This window comes from Carassius auratus, chromosome 45, assembly GCF_003368295.1.
Source record: "Carassius auratus strain Wakin chromosome 45, ASM336829v1, whole genome shotgun sequence".
Taxonomy (NCBI): Eukaryota; Metazoa; Chordata; class Actinopteri; order Cypriniformes; family Cyprinidae; genus Carassius; species Carassius auratus.
The window spans coordinates 6227254-6247426 of record NC_039287.1 but is presented as its reverse complement, the minus strand read 5'-3'; the positions used below and the strand labels follow the sequence as shown (position 1 = coordinate 6247426).

At 37.2% G+C, this 20173-nt stretch overlaps 1 protein-coding gene and 1 non-coding gene across 2 annotated transcripts; one reads left to right on the top strand and one right to left on the bottom strand.

The window, feature by feature from the left end:
* The first annotated feature begins 506 nt into the window (after positions 1-506).
* On the top strand, positions 507-622 carry LOC113063525 (U5 spliceosomal RNA). The gene has a single exon (XR_003278711.1). It is a non-coding gene; the product is annotated as a U5 spliceosomal RNA (small nuclear RNA).
* Positions 623-6381: 5759 nt separating this feature from the next.
* On the bottom strand, positions 6382-17138 carry LOC113063036 (transcription initiation factor IIA subunit 1-like). Its single transcript, XM_026233168.1, has 10 exons — positions 16897-17138; positions 12575-12676; positions 12341-12497; positions 12187-12251; positions 10942-11017; positions 10613-10746; positions 9577-9678; positions 9224-9487; positions 8944-9033; positions 6382-7900 (listed from the first exon to the last, which is right to left on the bottom strand). The coding sequence occupies exons 1-10, from the start codon at positions 16924-16926 to the stop codon at positions 7793-7795; spliced, it is 1128 nt and encodes a 375-aa protein (XP_026088953.1). The 5' UTR covers positions 16927-17138; the 3' UTR covers positions 6382-7792.
* Positions 17139-20173: the final 3035 nt, after the last annotated feature.

The following is a 20173-nucleotide window of genomic DNA, read 5'->3' as shown; positions in this document are numbered from 1 at the left end:
CTCCACGCTCCTCTGAATGTGTGCCTGCGCTCAAACCATTGACTGTAAAACTGTTCAAACGAGTCTATTTGCTCCGAGCAGCAGCAGCAGGATTTTGCTGGAATGACCTGAGATTGTTCCAGTGTTTTGACAATTAACCGATAATTAATATGATGTTATTTCTTCTGAACATCCAGCTGCTGTAGCTCAGCCCCTGTAGTCTACGGTCAGACCTCACCGAGTCAAGGAACGCGGAACTGGAGGAAATGACATGAAGCGTGACGTATCAGGAAGAGCACGACACGGTCTACCCACAATGCAACACGACACGTTATTTCATACACGTTTGCTTTTTATTCATTATATTTGATTATACTGGATCGGTAGTCATATGGATAAGACTCTTTAGTGATATTGCTCATGTTTAGTTGAGTTTAAGAATTTGCGCTAATAATTATTTGTGTGACCGTCGTTGTGAAGCGTGCTGTGTTTGGTCTGTCAGCTCCTGGTGTGAGCAGAAAGACAGTACACTCTTGTTTTTCCTCAGATCGTATAAATCTTTCGCCTTTTACTAAAGATTTCCGTGGGGAAGAACACTATGAGTATAAAATAATTTTTTGATGCCCTGCCGAAAGGCGGGGCTTCCTTTTCTGGTGAAAAATAGAAAAGATTTATAGATTTAGAATTGATGAGTAACTGTTTAAGTTAGTATTATTGTGACTGTACAAATAATACCATACAGGCTCCCACTTTAATGGTAGTGTTACATACAAAACAAGGATTACTTAAAAATTTCTTAGTTTTATTTTAGTGTTATCATTGATTAAATTGCACTTTGTAACTTGCTGTTAATGTTAAATGTAAGAAATACTTATTATAGGAACAGTCTGGATTATCCAGTGATGCAAACTACTCGACTTCTTTTATTTTTCTTCTTCAAATTTCACTCCTATGAATTGAAAGCTGGACTGTCATTTATATGATTCATGTAATTCACTATTGTGACGACAATAGCATTTTTTCTGTCTTGAGCTTTCAAGATATTAGGATTACAACTAAATCATGGGTGCGTATTTTAAAATAGTTTAATATTATATCTTAAATGCAGTTCAGATTGATTAGCCTACTTTAAAATTCGTTTTATTTAGTTCCTTTAACATTGCTACCATAGTGGTCTGGTCTTAATATTTTCCTCAAAACAATAATGTAATGTTCTAGATATGATTATTAACCCATGTGGTTCTCAAAGCTTAATTTACTCTTTGTTCAGTTCTCCGTTCTCTGTAGTCTGTAATAATGCTCGCGCATGCGCACTCTCCCATCACCTGTTAGAACGCCACGTGTACACGCCACGGCGCGTTCCCGGACGCCATTGTGCGCTGAATTGCGTTCTACAAAGAACCTGAAACACAAGAAAACAGCGTTCGCGTTTAAATTACTATTAAGAACGCTGTTTTCAACCAAACCTAAGAACAAACCGTAGAGGCATAGTTCACCAATAAATAAAATGAAAATTCTGATGTTAAACTCTATAACATTGTTTCTTCTGCTGATTCATGTTCATGAACATTAAACAAGAAAAAATTGTCCATACAAAGTCTTCCGGTCATGTTTAGTTTCCATCTTTTTTTAAAATATCTTCTATGTTCACAAAAGAAAGTAAGTCAGGTTATTTGTAAATACTTATATTCCTACATTCTCGATTTATTATTTGAACTTTTAAATTTCTTACCTTTATTTTTAGTTATTTTTATGATAAGGAGTTGTTGTAAAAAGCATTGTACTACATACAGTATGTATTTATGTAGGCTATGTGACAAATTAGATTTTGATTGATTATTGGGAATGTTATGAGAGTGCGTAAATGATTAGCACTTTCTGGTAAACGCTCTTTAAATGTATGTATACATGGTCAGTCGTTACACATTGCTTTGTTGTGAATAAAGTGGTGGAGTCTTTGTTGTAGTGGCAGTGTCCTTACTAAATAATGTTGTGGGTGTGTGCTTTTTTTTAATCGCATGTGCACGTTACAGCATATCACCTTGCTTTTCTCTGTCTCAGATGTGTCAGACGAGCCTGGGATGCATGCATACATTCATGTGTGTAAATGTGTGTTTTTCACAGTCTGACCACAGGCCCCTGCCCACATCGTATTGACTGTCTGATGTCAGTTTCTCCTCGTCTTGTCTGTCCTGGTCTGAAGTAATGAATCAGTTTCTGCATCAGTTTAGCTTTACTGAACCCTGCACCGTGTCATGGCCTCTAAGGCCATTAAACCCAAAAGGCCACTGACCAGCGTGAGAGCCAAGTCTGATCTTTCCGTTCCACCGCAGATAGAGACGCTTCTTCCAGTCCTTTTATTCCACTACCAGTATTGATGTCCTCTCAGAAGAAACAAGAGAGTGTTCAAGAACAGTCAGAGCACTTTAGATGAAATTCAGGACAGTTTCTGGCCTGCGATACTGCCAGGGGTGCTATCTTCAATCTCTCATCAAACTGTACTCTCCATCTCAGCTGTAACATTCAGCTGCTTCTGGTCACATTCACTCTTCACAAAGAGATTTGTCCAAGGCAAAACTTTTTTTTTTTCCATCCTGTACATCAGCTGGACGTTTATTGTTGCTGTATAATCTGATCAGCCACATCATTAAGACCACTGACAGATGAAGTGAATAACAGCTGCCGAGGGTTGGGATCTACTGGACAGTAAGACTGAAGCAGGACAATAGGGCAACAGAAAAATAACTTGGACAGAGGCCAAATAGTGATGGCTGGATGACTGGGTTCCTACCAAAATAATGCATGAAAGGACATTGAAGTATAGAATCCTAAATAATTTTTCTTGACTATTGACTTTCTACTGCTCGAGCCATCGGTTTCCTCTTTTATGTAACCATTGTGATTTGTGAGTATTTCAATAATGTACACTATGTTTGAACTGTCAGGTTGTCCACGGGGGAAAACACACAGCTCTCTCTACATGTGAACAACCTGCCGGGGTGTCAGAGGACACAGAAGAGCGGTGAAGTGGGTGTAGATGGTGATAAATATAAAAGCTCAGGCTACTGCTGTATTTACCTCAATCACACCATAACATACCGATTTTAAAGAGAGTGAAAGACATTACAGTCCGATGATGTTGCTGTAGGTGTAAAATTCATATGAAACCAAGGCATCATCACAGTTGTGCTCTCCATTTAATGGAGTGTAAGTGAAGATTGATGAGGCATATAAACCCAGATGGAGAATAGACGTTCACTGTTGTGGCATTGTGACCTCAAACGAAAGGAAAGGATTGGATAAAAGAAGTAATAGTTATTAGGACATGGATTGTAATAAAATTTTAGAGCAATGTCGTATAGAAAAAAATGGAGGAAAGAGGACCCATGGGAGAGTGAGAGACATATGGTGCTCAGTCAACCTCAGTGGGCAATGTTATCGACCTGCAGCAGAAAAGTGCTGATTCACCAGAAGAGAGGTGTGGAATGGCAATGGACTGAGATTTTACTGCAGATGAAGCATTATTTTGTGACTGAGGAAGAAGTTAATGTAGGTACGACAAGAAAAAAAATTATAAAGGGAACATAGACAAATTATTTGTAAAATCATGGATTTTAATCCAGAACACACAGAAAGCTGCAGTCTGTCGAGCAGTTCCAATATATTTATGATTTCATACATGGTCAACAATTACTTTTACAGGGAATATCGCCGCCTAGTGGACCATTGTAGTAAGAAACAACACCTTCTCAGGCAGATCTGCCGCAGAAAAGCAAACTCAGCTGAAACCAACTGCTGTCTACGGGGGAAATGTTTAATTCCCTGATATACAGGTGCAAAAAAGAATATCATGGAAAAGTTCTAATTTTTGTAATTTAATTAAATTAGTTAATAATAACTTTCTTATATTGTAGATCCATTGCACACGGATTGAAATATTTCAAGACTTTTTTTTTGTTTTAATTCTGATGGTTAAGATTTACAGCCTAGAAAAAAAAAAAAAATGACAATAATCCATTTTGATCTTGATTAGTTTGATTAATTGAGTATAAATACAGGGTACCTCTTGGGTTAGTTTAGAACATGCAACCACAATTATGGGAAAGTACTACTGTACTGACTTAATCTAGAAGACGATCATTGACACCCTCCACAAGGAGGGTAAGCCACAGAAGGTCAGTGCTGAAAGAACTGGCTGTTCACAGAGTGCTCTATATGTTAATAGAAAGTTGACTGGAAGGAAAAAGTGGTGTAGGAAAAGGTGCACAAGCAACAGGGATGAACACGGCCTTGGGAAGATTGTCAGGAAAAGCCAATTCAAGAACTTGGGAGAACTTCAGGAGTGGATTGAAGCCGGAGTAAGTGCATCAAGAGACGACAAACTCAGACGTCTTCAGGAAAAGAGCTACAGCTGTCACATTCCCAGAACTGATACTAAACACTGAATTTGTAATTTTCCTAAGTTGTAAGTAATAACCATCAGAATTAAAAAAAAAAAAAAAACTCTCAAAATATTTCGGTTTGTCTGCAATTAAGAATATAAGAAAATTGGATTTATTTTTTTATTAAATTACAAAAAAAAAAAAAAAAAAGAAACTTTTCAATGATTTTACTTTTTTTTTTTTTTTTTTATGAACCTCTATTATGACAATAGTTTTGGTATTTTAAAACCCAACTGATTTGTACATAAAACACTTTTGCATTTCCAAGTATGAAAAAGGTAAGCAGTAATATGTGACAGGAGTATGTAATATCACTGCTTCACTGTATTTCTAACAAATAAATGGCACCGTGCCAAGCATAAGATACTTCTTGAAAAAAAAACATACACAAACATATTAAAATATCTTACTGACTCCAGAATATTGAAGGGTAGTGTATACTTTTTTTGTTGTTGTTGTTATGACTCTTAGTTGAGCAGCGTTGAGAAAGCCATACCAGGATAAAAAGTCAAACCTTAAAAATACGTTTAGCCAAAAATAAAATAAATATAAACGTCTCTTTTCAGGGCACTGATAATTTTGTAAAATCAAAAACTTTACAGATCTTTATTGGAACTGGTTTAAACTATATTTTTTCATATTTGTTCAGAGAACCATAAACAATTATTGCCCTGAAACAGTCCTTAAGACACTTGAGGCTTACAGGAGGCATTAAGGTCACTGTTCTTATAACTGCAGACTGAAGAGCCCTTTACTGACTCAGACAAACACCAGGAGAAAGATGTGCAGCATTCTTGACCTGACTGCAGCTGTGTCTAGAGAAATAAACTGCAATGTCTGCAATATAAGAAGCCTAAGACAGTGCTTCAGGGAGGACAGCGAATCGTCCTTGCAGTGGCAAACCACGTAAAGAGTTTCCCCTCAGACGCGTTCAAGAATTTGAAGTGCCTTGATGAAAGATCACAGCAAGAACTGGTAAATCTGTGCAGTCCATGAGGATGAGATCCTCAGTCGTATTTTAAGGGAGCGTTAACCCTACAATGAAAATTAGCCCATGATTTACTCAGCCCCACATATTACTTTCTTCCTTCAGGTGAACACAATCCAAGCTTTATAAGGGCAGTGAATAGGATTTTCAAGCAAATTCAAAAGTGCGTCAATCGATCTTAAAGTGTCCTACATGGCTTCTGCAGCAATGGGTTTAAGAAGAATATCCATATATTAAAAGTTAATAAACCATAACCTCTAGCTTCTGCTAACCGTTGGACACGTTTTCACGAGAGAGTGGCGTCCAGCGGATGACGTAGGATGTAGGTGTAGAGCAAGTCTACTCTTGGCTTATTTTGAAATGCTTCTAATTCCAGGACATTTTTAAATACAACTGAGATTGCATTCGCCTGAAATAATAAAGTCATATACACCTAAGATGGCTTGAGACAAAGTAAATCATTTTATTTTTCATTTTTGGGTGAACTATCCCTTTAAAACAGCTGGTGGACAAGATACTCACCATGACTTTTGACAACGATCCCCTTGTTCTTTGTTCAGGAACTCTTTATTCCCTTCCCGTTCAACTTGTTCACTTTATGTCGCAGTTGTTGAACTCATGTTAAAACATTTACACGTTAAGAAACTTGCTGAAACCGTAAGTGACATTTGTGCTGAGCTTAGTTTGCTAAAATCATGTCTAAAGCTATTTGACTTATTTTTAATAACCCACCACGTATGACAATAAGTAGTTTCATAGGCAGAACAATGTATGACATTTGTACGAAAAACACATACAAGACTTCTAACATGCAGCAATGAATAATTAACAGTAGATCGTCAGTAAGGTCAATTAAATAAAAAAGAAAGTTGACCAAGCATCAAATTTTTTTTTTTACATATGAATACGTATTTTTACTGAGGTTCAAAACAGCATTGATCAGAAGACAAATTGCGAAAGCCAAATGCATCTCAAAAAGAAGAGTCAATTTTAATAGTGCTTTAATAAAGTTCAGCAAAGGAAAAATAAAACTCAATGATTCAACAAAATACTAAAGATCTCTACTTACATAACCTTCATAGAGATGAGAATCAGACAGAGCAGTTTGATTGATAATCACAAAACCTTACCAGAAGAAAAGCAAAGCCAAATGTACAGTTTGTAGGATTTGTTAAAGGCTCTCCCCTCTAGACAAAAATACCTGATATCTAAACTAAATCTGAAAGGCACAAACAAGGAGCGCAATTAACTACAAAAAAACAAACAAACAGAAAGCCCAACACTAGTCCTAACCATTTCGTCGAACAATCTTAGAATGAACATAATAAAATAAAACGGCATGACAATACTTTCAACTGCTGAACACACAGAACATTTCCCAGACTGTATGAGGGCCTGCGTAAAATGCCAGACTAAACAATATAAAATAAAAATAAAGCTCCACAACGCACAGAATCAGGTGTCGAAATCTTCCTCTGAAAGGAGCACTTCTATCATTAAGAGCACAGTTCGGTTTCATCCCCCCCGAAATTCAACGCTGCCTGAGCTTCAGGAATAAATACGAACTACTAGAAATGTGTAAAATGAGCCTGACAGCAAGTAAAAGTATGAAGGGTGGCCTGACAGAGCGCTTCATTGACACCTAACGCAGTAATTGCACACAAACACACGCAAGACGACGCAAGCTCTGTGATGCACTGCCCAAAAACATGCATCATACCGACAGAGCAGATCTTTAGCTAGAGTACAGTTAGAAAAAAAAACACGTTAGCAATTTAGTGAGATCGACAACGTTACACTTTAACTTGCCTGTTTTCATTGGCATCTCTGCTGTTGAACATACAAAGTTCTAAAAACATAGCAAATAGGAAAGGAATTTATTGGAACAGTTCTTGGTTGCTTGTTTTAGTGTTTGTATGAGGTGACAAACGGTGATGAAAGTCCTCGTGTCGGACGATTCGCTTTACACAGGATTCAGATGACTGACCTAGCTACGGAAATCACCAACAAACACACGCGGTTGCAGTAAAAAGGCCATCTCAACACACCAGAGTCAACTTAAGTTAGCGCCAGGCGCTAAAATTGGCTCCCTGTGCCTAATGTTTTTTTCATACATCTGAGGGGCAAGAATATTATTCTAAAAGAGCAGTTATGGACTCCTGTGGAACTCTACAGGTAAAAGGGCCATCTTAAAAGGAGGGGAAAATAGAAAGAAACAAATCTCTTGGATGGCACGTTATCTTCGTGCCGATATCACTCAAACAGCACAGTAGCACTGGGACGTTACTCTTCAGCCCCAAACTGGGAATCTCCTGAAATGTACAGTTTCAGGTCTTGATGTGTCTTGCCTCATGAGTGGACAGTTTTGGGTTTTGTTCACCATTTACCACTCTGCATCTCCAATGGCTTTGGAGAACACGTAATCCCGCCCGTTCAGATTCATTATCCCATCTTTCAGGTGAAATTTCCATTTGTTCTTACTTCTGTGAATCTGAAGCAAAAGATATGGTCTGAATTTAATTTCGAAAAACAAAACAAAAAAAACCTATTGTTCATTTATGTTCGTTAGTACATTAACTATCATCTAATTTAACCTTGTAAAGCATTACCAAAAGATTTTTCCATTAGTTTTCTAAGCATTTAATATTCCAGTGACAATACCATCATAATACCATTTTAATATAATGGTGGTTTTATTTATTTTTTTAAGTTCTAATTCATTTTTCCCCAATGTCAAATTTCACTTGTCACGCATTTTGCATTCATTTTTTAGCTATGTAGTATGTTAAATTAAAATGATCAAATAAACTGAACTATGATAGTTATCCCCCCCCCATACAATACATGCATACAACCATCATAATACGGATTATTTATTGGTTTTGGTCTTTAGAAGAAATGCACATTTCTAAGCAAATCTCAAAATCCATTTGTAAAAACATGCATTTTTGCATTTAATTTCTAGGCATGAAAACTGCATAAAAATACAACAATATGCAGAAAAATGAGGGTTAGGTGTCTTATTACAGACTGTCTTACTCTTTAGTAGTTTAATTTATCCATATTGCAATAAAGTTTGCATGCGAAAACCTTTTAAACGATTGAAATAAGCCCATATGGCTTTACTGCCTTTCCCTGCACTGTATAATGCTTATTATACATATTTGAAATAGTCCAAATAAATTAAACACTAAATATTACATTACCAATAAATAATTCACATTATGATAGAGAGCTCTTTCTTTATGCAATGTCAAATTTCACTTGTAAATGTTAAATAAGTTTTGCAATAAAATTTCTAGGTATGTAATATGCCATTGACCGTCATACTCTTGTTTATCATATCTTTGCATAACATTTATAGATAAACCTGTGGAATCTACTGACATTGTTGACCCAGTTATCATTATTAAAAAAAAAAAATAATAATAATAATAATAATAATAATGTAGATGCATCCCTATTTATTTTTGGAGCCTTTATTCATAGTTTTAAAAACTTACTGCATGTATATAAAAAAATAAGACGACTCACCTTGTCATACTGGCAGACCACCACGTTCTCGGTGTCGAACAGCTCCTGATCTTCCTCATCACTCACGTCATCGCCACTGTTTAACGGCTCCTGAAATAAAGATTTAAAGACTTGCCAAATAGATACACTATGACTGGACCCAACCAGACTGGCTTCTGTCCAGCACCAGCACAGTTTCAGTATCATTTATATATTAGTTTTAAGTTTAATTCATTTGCCTTTCTTCATACATCATGTTTTTAATGGGTTTGAGGTAATGATAACACTGTCCAGAACGTACCTCCTCCACTTGGCCATCCTCTCCACCATCTTTCTCTTTGTCTTCATCCTCGTCTTCATCATACTCGTCCTCCTCCTCTTCCTCCTCCTCTGAGGACGTGTCTCCTGCACCGTCCACCTGGAGCACCATGGGAGGTTGCTGCGAGGCCTGTGTCTGCGGTGGCTGTTGTTGTGGTGCCGGTGCTTGAGGCTGTGGCTGCGGTTGAGTCTGCACATGCGCAGCTCCCTGCTCCGGCTGCACAGTCATCGCTGTTGCTTGCATGACCTAAAGACACGCAGCTCCGCTCAATACACACATGCCTCACACAGTTATCAAGATCACCTCAGAGACGTGTAAACCGAGGTTGTGCTGACCTGAGTGTTCTGCTGTACTTTGTTTCCTGTGAGGACGATCTGCTGCGGCTGGATGATGACTCCAGTCTGCTGGGGAAGACCTCCCTGAAGTGGAGTCAACACCTACATGAAGAGACACATCACTGCACACTGGCTCTTATACACAGATCCATAGGGACTCTTCGCCAGACTTCGAAAAGTCATTTTAACAGTAAAAGACTATAAAGATTATACATTCTACCATGAATTTAAATTAACAATTCCCTGTGACACTTCAAATTTGATGATTTTTTCCATTTAAAAAGTTTATTCTACATTAAAAGGCATTTTACTTTTCGTGGATAAATTAAGGTAAACTGCATTAGTGTCATGTTACCATTTTTTTTTATCCTAAATATCAGTATTCACCTCAGTTTGTGGAAAAACTACTTTTGACAAACTGTTGTGGCTCTCTTTACCATGCAAGAAAATGAAGTAAATAAAAATAGTAAATAAAATTAAGTATAATGCGTTAAATACAATCAATTTAGTAAAATGTTATCTAATTGAATGCTAAGTTAATATGTAAAATAATCGAGCCAAAAAATAAAGTACTATTTCTTAGCAAGTCTGGTAAATAAACTTAAAAAAAAAAAAAATAATATTAGTTAATTATTACAAATGTACTTGGATACATTGAGATTACATAAGCTAACGAAACTACATGTAAATTTACGTAAAATCCATAAACTTTGTTTTGCTGCCTTAATTTTTTTTTTTTCATTGTACAGCTCTGGCAACCACAGCTGCCATTTCTTTTTATATACCATACATTTCAGACACTATTTTTAGTGCACATCATCTATAGACCAATTAAGTAACCCTGTAACCTGCTCTACTTCTCTTTCTGTAAACTGTTCTCATATTTGCCTTTCATACAAACACGAGTTCTGACAGACATCTTGCATTAGCTAGCTATGATGAGGACCTCTGCTGACACAACACAGTGACCGAACTAGACTTGTCTCTGTTGGTGCACAGAAAGAGTGTGCAGTGTTGTGAAGTATGAAGCACAGACCTGCTGTATGACGGGGGCCTGCACGCCTCCAGGCTGCATGTGTGGCAGGACCTGCTGCTGCAGCACCATCTGCTGCTGAGGCTGAATGATGTATTGAGCTCCATTAGCAGCTCTGTACACCTGCAGGAGCTGACCTGAACACATATGAGAGAGATGGTTTCTTTCAAAGGGATTGCATGCTTTAAGAATGATGAAAAATGAACTCCTTTATATAAATAAAGTCTAATTAAAGCAGTGAAAATGATAATGTGATATGCATTTCAGTCATCTTGAGGACCCCTGGTTGAGAACCTCTGTGCTATGGAACATGTCAGAGTGTAATGTCTTACCTTGATGGGTGATAAACTGCGAAAACGGTGCTACACCTGTGGGTAAAGCCAAAGTTGCTGCCGTGGCTGCTGCACTCTAATGGAACAAGAGAAAGAAACAGGAATTGAATCCACAGAGGACACGCATACATTAAAGATCAGGTAGAGAGAGTGAGAGAACAATAGTCTTGTTGGGATCTGCTGTGTAATCTAATTTAAGTGCCCAGCTCGGTCTAAAGCGCTTTCCAGGAAGACTCCGCCCATCTGTTCTCCTGCTGGCATTAATGCTGATCCTACAGGGGGTTCAACTTCACTTAGACTAGGAACTACAGTGACCAAAACACTCAAGTCTTTCACTGTCCGCAGGAGTTTTCTGGATTGTGAGTAGTGGTGAGGTGACGTTGGCATGTTCAGACCGCATTAAAGTAGTGATGTAACTCTGAAGGACTGTTCACATCAAGGATGATAACAATAAAAGACAGTTCTTCAGAACTGTTCTACATTAAATAGAACAGCAGAATCCAAAACAACTACAACAGCACAGAGAAACTCCAGCAGAATCACTTTTAGAACAACTTTAAGCTCATTAATGATGAAAACATGACAGCCAAATAGATGCAATCCTGCTTTAAAAGAGCTTGAACATTTAAAAAGTTAAAAAGTATAAACCATTGACAAACCAAACCAAAAACCATCAAAAAGTATTTGAAAGCGACAGAGCGAGAAGGCTGCTTATGACTCAGATTCACAGATTTCTCTACAGAATTATGGGTAATGCATTTTTCCCACCAGGAATTCCATTGTTTGAACCATTTATAAATTGAAAATGCAGGTAGATGGCTCCAAAAAAAAACAAAAAAAAAAACTCTAAAAGCAAGTCTGTCTTTTAGACCTCTACAGACCTTAAGTCAGGTTAGCACCAAAATGAATTGAAAAAAAAAAGAAACAAAAAACAAGGCTGTGAGACAGACTCAAGTCCTTACAATGACATGCACTTTATAAAGCTACTATATCATGCATTTTTCACATCATGCAACTCACAACTATCAAACTGTTTTATGCAGTTTTTATCTACTTAAAGCCTTTCAAGATGACATTATCAGCTGGAGATTAAAAGTACAATCCACCAAACACACTGTACTTCTATCCCTCACAGCCTTGTTTTCATTGCCGTCAAATATGGCACTAGCTTTAGGTCTATATATTTCATTATCCCAAACACAAACATGTGAATGAGAAGAGCTCAAATGTGGCGCGCACGCTCACCATTCCAGTAGCATTCATGTGGTGGAGAACCTTAGGATCCTGAACAATGACCTGCTGCTGAGTACCTGAGAAGAAACACACAAACAGCTTATTAAATATACACGGGATCATATTTCAATTCTAAATACATGTGCACGTTCAGATGGGGCCTCACCCTGCTGGGCTGGAGGCAGGAGGATTTGCTGTGGTTGGGACTGTGTTTGCGTCTGCTGAGCTGGTTGGGCTTGCTGCTGTTGAGCTTGCAGAGCCTGCTGCTCCTCCGTGTGAAAACCCTCCACTGCCTTGGACTGCATCAGCTTATTCTCCCACAGCTGCTCAGTAACAGAAGGTTAATAAACCATCTATCAGTGCAGCACTTTAATACTGATCATAACAACAAACATCTTACCGTTTTCAGCTCCATCAGCACCTGTTCATCCACTCCCTCGTCCAGGAAAAGCTCCCGGACTTCACTGATGACATCATCCATCACTGTCTGATACAGCTTAGGCTACAATGCAAACAAATCAAATCACATCTTACTACTGAATTACAAAATATTCTGAACAAATCAATAGAATCAATGAGTGTTTGAGTGGTTTGTTTGAGTTTTGGTAGGGTTGGTGTTGGTTTTTTTGAGTGATTTGGTTAGGTTTTGATAGGGTTGGTGTTGGTTTTGAGTGGTTCTTGAGTGATTTGGTTAGGTTTTGATAGGGTTGGTGTTGGTTTTGAGTGGTTCTTGAGTGATTTGGTTAGGTTTTGATAGGGTTGGTGTTGGTTTTGAGTGGTTCTTGAGTGATTTGGTTAGGTTTCGGTAGGGATGGTGTTGGTTTTGAGTGGTTTTTGAGTGATTTGGTTAGGTTTCGGTAGGGTTGGTGTTGGTTTTGAGTGGTTCTTGAGTGATTTGGTTAGGTTTCGGTAGGGTTGGTGCTGGTTTTGAGTGGTTCTTGAGTGATTTGGTTAGGTTTCGGTAGGGTTGGTGTTGGTTTTGAGTGGTTCTTGAGTGATTTGGTTAGGTTTCGGTAGGGTTGGTGTTGGTTTTGAGTGGTTCTTGAGTGATTTGGTTAGGTTTCGGTAGGGTTGGTGTTGGTTTTGAGTGTTCTTGAGTGGTTTTTAAGTGGTTTGGTTATGTTGAATTGGTTCACAAACTATTTGTTCATGAACTGGACTGGACTTCAATGAATCAACAATGAACCAATAATCTCTTATCAAAGTTATTCATGATGAGCCAAGAACTGATGATTTGGAGTGAAATGAGAATTTGAGTGATGAGGGAAAAAAGGTACTTTATTTTTTACATTTCTGCTCTTAGACTATTAAATGACATTAGTAATAGGTTTACAATTTTGCTTTATGACACATATCAAAACATTGGTTTATTTTAATCATTTCAATTAATTGAACGTTTTTTTTTTAATACTTAAATCAGATTTTTTAAATGTATATATTTTTTGGTTTCTAAAATACTTTTCACATTCATGTCTGCAACAAACTGAACTGGGTCAAAGGACCAAAAAGTAACAAAGCAATAAATACATGAAACTCGTGCCTAGATGTGGCTTTACTGTAAAGCTTGTCTTCAGGGTTTGAAGGAACAACGGGGATGACGTAATTACGTAAAACACGTAACACCAGTTCTTTGAAATGAAAAAGACCAAAGCGTTATTAAACTGTTGGTTACGACGTGATCTCTCCGTTTATGGTCACGTCCTATTATGTAAAGCAGATGGCTTATTTTGATTTGTCTGTCCCTCCCTGTCTTTATATGTTATAGACTCTAAGATATCAATAATCTATTTTATTTGGAAAAAAGGGTTCTTACTAATAAGAAAGCTGAAGGGGGTCTGGAAATACTTTATTTTGAAGATGATAATAGAACTTAAAACACACACAAAAAAAAACATTAGAATTAAAAAGTGTTTCAATTAATCGTTACTCCTTTTGGAACCACATCCCACACAGTATCTTTAACCAAATAGGTGGCTTAGAATTTCTGTTAACTTGTGACTTGAATATTTCTAAACTACCTCTTAAATGATCAAAATTCCACCAGCAATTGCTTTTATCCTGGAAAATTTGCTACTCACACTGCATTCATTTGGAATAATATCAATAGAACGATTGCCAACAGATCTTTATTTTTAAGGATTTGGTTTAAGAGGGATATCAATCATCTTATGAATACGTTCGATAATTTTGGGAATCTGTTAACTTATGAACAATTAATGCAAATCCACAATTTAATTTGGTCATTAAAACTATTCCTCCTACTCTTGTTCTTCTGGTTAAAAGTCATATTCACTACAACTCTATAGTAATGACAAAACCAAGATAAATTTTAAACTGTCTTGAACTGATTGGTAAAATGCAATAAACATTTATACTGTTTTCCAAAAACAAAATAAATTAACACCAAGAGGAAAAGATTTTTGTAACTCCATTATTGATAATATTAAAGCTGCAGTAGGTAACTTTTGACGCTCTAGCGGTTAATAAACAGAACTGCTTTCGTCTTGCGGAAGAACATCGTAGCCAGAACTACTTCTCTCTGTTTATGTCTATGAAGAATCACAAAGGTACTGGGTTACTCCGCCGCGGTATCCCCGAAGCAATCTAAAATAGTCCGAATATAAACACTTATTATAGGTGTGTACCCTAGTGATTCAGGACAAGCTAAAAACACGGTTTGGATTCATGGTGTACTTGCTTATTATGTTCATTTTTCTACATTTTGAACACAAACAATAGTTACGGACCGCAGCTCTGATTGGTTGTTTTTTACCGGGAGCGCATGACTTTCTGCAAATGGCAATAGGACACTGGGAGGAGCCAGAGGAGCTTGATTTTTTTACTGTCAGGACATAATGACAGGTTTAATAAATATGTAAAAAACATTTTTTTACAAAAGTTCCCTACAGCACCTTTAACTGGGAGACTGCTAGGTTAACGCCCTTTAAATACTGTATCAATAAAACTAAAATACATTTAAAAAATTTGCATACCATCTACCCTGTTAAATCAATAAATTCAATATACTCTGATATTGATGATTTATGTTCTTTTTGTAAAGATGAGAAAGAAGTGTTAACATTTGGCATTCTGGTCCCACTTTGTCAAAAAAAACAACAACATTATAACTAACTCGTGGCCTCAAGATATTAATTCAGCCACGAGTTACTTATTTTTTGTTTGTTTTACAAAGTGGGACCAGAGGGGCTCCGTAGTTTTTTGTTTGTAAAATTAACCAGAAGTTTTGGAAGGAATTGGCAGATTTAATTTTTCTCTTGTAAAAGAAAATTCTGCTTTTTTTCTTTAAAGGATATTATTGTGCATTATAAAAATAATATTAACAAAGGTCTTGAATACAAATGTTAATTTATTCATATTGCTGGCAAATTTTTTATACATAATGTTTAAACTCATCCCCTCATTTAAAGTATTTTTAGTTGAATTTGTTTTCATTGTTTTCATCTTCATTGAAACTGATAAAAAAGGGTAATTAACACGTTTAAAATATTATTAAATTATTTTTAGATACCCTGTTACTAATTAATGTCACATTTTATCTTACACCGTGCTCAGTATGTTACTTGTTCTGTGTTCAATAAAAAAAATGTTTTTAAGTTATTTGAAATGAATTGTTCAAAAGAAAAAAGACGATCCGTGGATTTCAGCCTGACTCCCCTAATCACTATGAGGCAATCGGACCGGAGTCGAAACATTATAAACACACGCATATCGTTCAGGGAACAACGCGACGCGTCCGCGCCACGGTTAACTGCACACGACGAAACTGAAAAAAAGAACATCTTCAAAATGCATGCAATTCCGGATGCAAGGCTAATCCGGAACGAGAAAGCAAATGTCTTTCTCTAACGTTACCCAGAAACCACTACCGCTATGGCGCCACTAATACATGTTTTTGCTCAAACGGAAAATAAGCAGCAGTCTCGCGGTCCGTGTCCCGTCGGCTCACTATTTAAAGCGCGGCCTGGTGTTTATATGCAGAGCCGGTGACGTAGCGCCGAATAGCACCTTCCCATCCCGGGCAGACTATATTAGAGCCCCGGTATGGCTGTATAAAACCGGGCGTCTGAAAGAAGGAGGGTCAGAGGCGGAGAGAGACGCAGACGGAGAAGAGCGACGGTAGCCATGATGAAACCGCACTCAGCGGACGGGCTTACAATAACATGGTTTTATTGTCAAAACCGGCTCATATTTTGTTTATATGCATGGGATTCTGTAATATAGGGGGGCATGTTCACCTCGTTAAAATAAGATTGTGGTGTACATTTTCGTTTTTAACACGCAGGACACCAAACAACACAACTCTGCATTAGTACACACGCACACATACTGAATCTGTTTTGACTCAAAGGGTGCTTTAGAGACAAACTGTATTATCGAGTTACACGAAGAATGCGAGACAACAGGTTTATTTTCCAGTTTTTTTTAAATGTATAACAAAGCCCGTGTTAGTTTAACAGAAATGCGTTATAAGACAGCATGAAGCTTCACTGCAACGGAGCAGAGCCTGTTTCTGCGAGAGCAAACACTCACACAACTCCCTACACAGAGCTCAAATGGACCAGATTTGATGTGTTCGTGTGACTAATCTGTTTTATTATTGAAAATGCCAAGTGTGGGTTTGGTTTAAATACACTGCGTCTAACTGCAGTGCTTGGACACGTGTGTGATCTGGAGCATGAGTGCCGTTTGTCTGATCCTTACCACTTGGTTCGAGTTAGCCGAGCTCGCCATTATGAGCGGAAAAACACACCGCGAGTATCAAGCAAGAACCCCAAGAAGCATTTAAAAAAAGCACGGAAACATCTAAAACGCTTTTAAAAGTTGCCGGTTAAAGTTTTTGGAAATAAAAACACAACGGTTTACGGTCTTATTCACAGTCCCAGGGCTGCTGCTCCCCAGCCGTCCGTCTTCTCCGGTCCTCCGCCTTTATATACGGAGCTGCGCGAGACACAGGGCAGGGTCAAGCGGGCAATGGGCGAGATATCGCGAGATTTCAACGCGGTCTCGCCGCAGACGTGACACGGTTAGTCAGCAGATCCTGGATCAGCCCTTGGCTAAAAACAAGCAGTTGCTTTATAAACATGAAAAAAGACTGCGTTGTACAATTGATAATTGCTAAGCTGTTGATAATAAAAATTGTGTATTTTTATTATTATTATTGAAACCAAATGTATGTATTAGTCTTTCTGCCTTTCTGCATGCCTATGAGAACGTCAACTTTTATGCTGTTAAAACAATTTGAAACTTAAAGAAAATGCTTTAGTCAGAACATAAAAATTTGCATTCAATTTTCTAGTTGTGCTTAAGTTGCACAATATAGGGAAAAGATCGATTAATAAAACTAGTTATGGAGAAATGTATACTCCAAAAGCCCAAATTAGTTTTCACCACAAGAGGGCAATATTTACCACTCCATGAGCTACTGGTTTATATCCTGAAATTAATTGAAATCACTCTTATTCATGTGTTTTTGATTTAGGCTTACTTCTCAACACTTTTACGTAAGTAAGAATAACTAACAGTGTTAACGTTTTTATAGATACATCTTTGGAGTGTATTTTTTACTGCCTTACTAGGAAGAGGATTGTCCACATTCAGATCTTAATTCAGATCGAAGGTGCCTCTACAAAGAGCTCAAGTAAATGTAATGCAATATCAGGTGCAGCTTCTCTGCCATGAAGCTTATTAAAGAATTGTTCACCCAGAAATGAAAATTTGCATAAAATGAAGTGTTTTATTTTAAATTAAGTGAAATGAAAGTGAATCAAATTCATATAAACCGATGATACCCATTCTGTATGTATTTATTTATAAATAACTGTTATTGAACTATTGCAAATTAAAAAATTATATATATATTTCTATATATATATATATTACATTACATTACATTTAGTCATTTAGCAGCCGCTTTTATCCAAAGCGACTTACAAATGAGGACAATCAAAATAATTGTATAATAAATGAAAAGAAACTAGATAGAATACAAAAAGATTAGAAAGCTAGTTATTTATATATATATATATATATATATATATATATATATATATATATATATATATATATATTAAGAATAGAATTAAAATAGTGAGTGCTAAAGTTAGAGGGTCAAATAAAAATGGAAGAGATGTGTTTTAAGGCGATTCTTGAAGATGACTAAAGACTCAGATTACTCAGATTGAGTTGGGCAGGTCATTACACCAGGAGGGAACATTTCATTTAAAAGTCTTTAAAAAATAAAAAAATTTCACTTGCAGAACGCAAGCTTCTAGAGGGCACATAAGTCTGAAGTAATACATTTAGGTAAATGGGTGCAGAGCCAGTGGTAGTTTTGTAGGCAAACATCAATGTTTTGAATTTTATGCGAGCAGCCAGTGCATATTGATAAACAGAGGTGTAACGTGTATTATTTTCGGCTCATTAAAAATGAATCTTGCTGCCACGTTCTGGATTAATTGTAAAGGTTTGATAGAACTGGCTGGAAGACCTGCAGAGAGAGCATTGCAATAGTCCAGCCTGGACAGAACAAGAGCTTGAACAAAGAGTTGTGTAGCATTATCCGAAAGAAAGGGCTTGATCTTCTTGATGTTGAATAAAGCAAATCTGCAGGATTGGACAGTTTTAACATTGTGGTCTGAGAAAGTCAGCTGATCATCAATCATAACTCCTAGGCTTCTAGCTGTTTTTGAAGGAGTTATGGTTGATGTATCTAACTTGATGGTGAAATTGTGATGAAATTATGGGTTTGCTGGAATCACAAGCAGTTCTGTCTTGGCAAGGTTGAGTTGAAGGTGATGGTCCATCATCCAGGAAGAAATGTCTGTTAGACAAGCTGAGATGCGAGCAGCTACCGTCGGATCATTAGGATGGAATGAGAGGTAGAGTTGAGTGTCATCAGCATAGCAGTGGTATAAAAAGCCATGTTTCTGAAGGACAGAACCTAATGATGCCATGTAGACAGAGAAGAGAAGTGGTCCAAGAACAGAGCCCTGAGGCACCCCAGTAGTTAGATGTTGTGACTTGGACACCTCACCTCTCCAAGATACTTTGAAGGACCTATCTGATAGGTAAGACTCAAACCACTGGAGTGTGGTTCCTGAGATGCCTTTCGCCAGTAGCGTTGATAGGAGGATCTGGTGGTTAACTGTGTCAAAAGCAGCGGACAGATCAAGCAGAAGTATTGAAGATTTGGATTCTGCTCTTGCCCGTCTTAGAGCTTCGACAACAGAGCAAGGAAGTAAAGTCCTTAAATCCAGTAATATATATTTGTGTGTCTGTATATATATATATATATATATATATATATATATATACATTTCTTTTATGCAGTACTTGATCAATTCATATTTCTCTCCTGATTCAGACAAGACTCTATTTCACTGGAGGAAGCTATATGGATAGAGGAATCAGCTGTCTAAGTTTGTTTCTTACACATTTCTGCACTTCACAAGACATTAATTGATGGACTAGAGGCTTGTGGATTGCTGTGATGTTTTTACAGTATCAGCAGTTTGGACTCTCATTCTGACGGCACCCATTCACTCCAGAGGATTCATTGGTGAGCAAGGGATGTAATGCTAAATTCTCTTTAAATTAATTTCACTCACTTTCATTTTACTTGATCTAAAATGAAACACTATCTCTATTTTGTCCTGTACATTTTTGGCTTGTCTTTAAAGGAAGAAAAGTCACTCAAATTTATAATGATTAAAGGAATAAAATACACCTGTCGTGTTTTTCTCAACACAAAGACTAATAAAATGTATCAAGCACATATTGCTTGCTTATGGCTCCTGGAGTTGCATAGCAACAGAGATGGGCTCATGTGAGTACAGCAAGCTGGTGGCTGCTGATTAAGCCTGCATTGCCTTTAATTATGAATACAGCTCCAGTTGCATACAGCCACCATTGAGTCCCATTAGCCACACCCAAACTCAGAGCAATCATGTCACCTTAATTATGGGATAAATCAGTCAAG